The 3389-nt window shown below is 53.1% G+C and overlaps 1 protein-coding gene across 1 annotated transcript; it reads left to right on the plus strand.

Moving 5' to 3' along the window:
- The first annotated feature begins 551 nt into the window (after positions 1-551).
- On the plus strand, positions 552-3219 carry Selenom (selenoprotein M). The gene is made up of 5 exons (NM_053267.3): positions 552-941; positions 2129-2164; positions 2354-2388; positions 2710-2788; positions 2870-3219. The coding sequence occupies exons 1-5, from the start codon at positions 813-815 to the stop codon at positions 3026-3028; spliced, it is 438 nt and encodes a 145-aa protein (NP_444497.1). The 5' UTR covers positions 552-812; the 3' UTR covers positions 3029-3219.
- Positions 3220-3389: the final 170 nt, after the last annotated feature.

The following is a 3389-nucleotide window of genomic DNA, read 5'->3' on the forward strand; positions in this document are numbered from 1 at the left end:
TGTACCATCTCTGACCAGATACTGTTCTAATGAGATGCATTGTGTATATTAACCCTCCCAGCCTTTTCTAGGTAAAAAAGGATAGGTAGTATTCCTTTGTAAGAATTTATATTTATTATTATTATTATATGTGTGTGTGCACCGCGTGTGCCTGTACAGGCACGGACATGCCATGGTGAGCGGTTGGGGACGCCTGTGGAGGACAGAGCACAACTTGTGGGAATTGCTGTTTTTCTTTCACTTTTTTTTAGGTTTCAGGGATAAAACTCAGGAGTCAGGCTGTCATAACAAGCGCTTTTACCCTCTGAGCTTTCTTGAGCGGGGCGTAGGTAATGGTCCTCGCTTACAACGTGTGCTTTGGGGAATTGAAGCTTTGATCGGAATTTCGTTCAAAGACATCAAAAGCGTATAAAGGAGATCTCCTAGGTTCCTGCTTCCTTATCTTAACTCTCTGACCCAGAAATCCTTGTGTCCATCTGCGAACCTCCTGCGCCCTCTGGTGACGCGAAGTAGTGCTGTCTCCTGGCATCCTGCGGGAGCGTTTCACACTTAGTGGGCAAATGCAATATGGAGATTGTGAGAACTGGGAACATGAAGTCTGGAGGACCAGAGAGTAGCTGAGACAGGGATGGGGGTTAGTGGGAGGCAACCACCCGATTTGGGTGGGATGTCAGTGGGGCTGTTTCTAGCTCTGGGGGCGTGGTTTATGGCTGGGCGGAGCTTTTGGCTTGGGCGGGGCCAGCTTGCGGGCCAGACGTGGCGCAGCGGCCGAGTTTGGGTGCAGCCTGCGGAACGTCTCCTGCCAGGCACAGATGAGCATCCTACTGTCGCCGCCGTCGCTGCTGCTGCTTCTTGCAGCCCTTGTGGCTCCAGCCACCTCCACCACCAACTACCGACCGGATTGGAACCGTCTTCGAGGCCTGGCCAGGGGGCGGGTGGAGGTGAGTGCGCCTTTTCCCAACCTTAGTACGACAGTTCCACAACCTTGCTGCCCCTTATCCCAAGAATATAGTCCGGCCTCAGGAATACCAGAATTCCCGAAACACCCCCCCCCCCTTTCCCTCCTGCACGGCCCGGGAATCATTCCTTTTATTTCCCAGCCGCATGATGAACAGCATCTACTGTGGAAGTAAGAAGTCTCGTCCTTGTGGCCTGGCACTCTGAACCCTTGCCTCTGCTCCAGGCTTGGCCCTACCGTGGGTCTCTGGCTATAATTTTTTGAAAACTGGCCCCTTAGAACCCACCTTCTCTAAGGATAACCTCACCTTTCCCCATTATTTCTCCCCCCACCCAGACTTAGTGCCTGGCATTCCAGAATCTCTTTTCTTCTGGTGGGGAGAAAAGACCTAAGCTCCTCCCCTCACTGTACTCTGCTGGAGCTGGAGGAGAGGATAGGGAAATGAGATACCAACAGTCCACAGCCACCCTGGACCACCACCACCTGCCGGCCAAAGGACTCCCCTGGAGTCTTCCTAAGTGATTCCTATGTTTGCAGACTCTTCATGGGCCTTAGCTGGTTTATTTTTAATTTAAAAAAAAATTAACAAAAGGAAGTGTAAGGGAGGCCTGAAATAGGGAGGTCTGGACTTCCTGTTGGGCTGCGGCCTCCCATCAGGAATAGAGAAGGACCATCCATACTCCCAAGTTAGGGAAGATCAGCCAGATGGTTCCTGAAGCTGAACCACAGGTGGCTGGCAGGGCTGCCTCTGCATGGGGTGGGGTAGGGACCAGATGGCAGGTGCCTCTAACAGGGCCCTTAGGGTAGTTCTGAGCTGTTCCCTTCTAGTCTGACTTTCGTCTCAAGGGCCAAAGGCCAGGGTTAGAATTCTACCGACAACAGGGAGAATGCCGTAACCCATGTCTCCTGGGCATTGGTCAGCTATCAATAACATGCAGACAGGGACCCATGGCTGGTTTCTCTCCCTCATTCTTTACCTGTGGCTCTAGGCCTGAGCTTCCCAACCTGTACAGAGGTCTTCTTGCTCACAGGACTTTACTGCCACACCTTGATGCTTCTCTTTACGCTCACTGCCTGACCCAATTCAGTGTAAAGGACGGCATAGTCTTGGCTGTATAGCTAGCCTGTGAAGGACTCCTGGTTTATTATCCCATTTCTCTCTCTCTCCAGACCTGTGGAGGATGACAGTTGAATCGCCTAAAGGAGGTGAGTTTGAAGGAAGGGAGTCCCTCTTAGGGAATAAGGAGCACTGGTCACTGACTGGGGGCCTGGTGGGAATCCCTGTACTGTGAGGCAGGAGACTGGACCTGTCTTGGTATATGACCTGACTGGGCCTCATCGTCCATGTCTATAGGGTCTGAGGCCCTGTGCTCTAATGCTATGGTTCCTCCCCAGGTGAAGGCCTTTGTCACCGAGGACATTCAACTGTAGTATCCTTTTCCTGTTGTGGGGGGAGGGGATAGGGAAGGCACCTGGGAGAAGCCTCGATATTTTTCAAAGATAGAAAATGATGTTCGTCTACCAAAGAGGCTGATATTAACTCTTCGGAGGATTCTGAGGAAGTCTAGAATTAAGGAGGGAAGAGAGCTTACTAGTGGAGAGAAGGGCCCTTTATTTCTTTGAACCCTAATCTCACAGTGATGAGGATTGGGTCCCCACCTAGGCTTCTTGTAAGTGATCAGCTAAAGGGTGGGGGGGGTCACATCTCTCTGCCTCTGCTCCCCCTCCCACCTCTTTAACATCTCCTGCAGCCACAACCTGGTGATGAAGCACCTCCCTGGGGCAGACCCCGAACTCGTGCTGTTAAGCCGAAATTACCAGGAACTAGAGGTGAGGCATTGGCGGGGGGTGGGGTGGGGGTGGGCTCCAGGACAGTGGCTAAGTGCTGATCCCGCCCTTTCTCCATCTTAGCGAATCCCACTCAGCCAAATGACCCGGGACGAGATCAATGCGCTGGTACAGGAGCTCGGCTTCTACCGCAAGTCGGCGCCGGAAGCTCAGGTGCCCCCCGAGTACCTGTGGGCGCCCGCTAAGCCCCCCGAGGAAGCTTCAGAACACGACGACCTGTAGCCCCGAGCCACAGTGGAGCTGGGACCCCCCCCTGCCAGCGCCCCGGAGACAGAATGAAGCGCTCAGTATCCCGGGAGCATCTCCCTTGCTGAGGGCCGACGCCAGTCTCCAAAGCAACGGAAATGGGGTGTGTGGGGGGAATCTCAATCCTCCCTTTCCTCTCCCCAGCTCTACTAAATCTTCTTCCTTCACGCGGAGTCTCTTCTTATTTGCAGCGAGTAGATGGTGTGGGAGATCAAATAGGAGTTCCTGACATCCTCGGGTGACTCCTCCCACTACCTAGCTACAGGAATGGGGGGGACACTTGGGGATAATTCACAGTCTAATGCCATCTCCCCAAGACAGCAGAGAAAAGTCAGGA

The sequence above is a fragment of the Mus musculus genome, chromosome 11 (genome assembly GCF_000001635.26).
Source record: "Mus musculus strain C57BL/6J chromosome 11, GRCm38.p6 C57BL/6J".
NCBI lineage: Eukaryota > Metazoa > Chordata > Mammalia > Rodentia > Muridae > Mus > Mus musculus.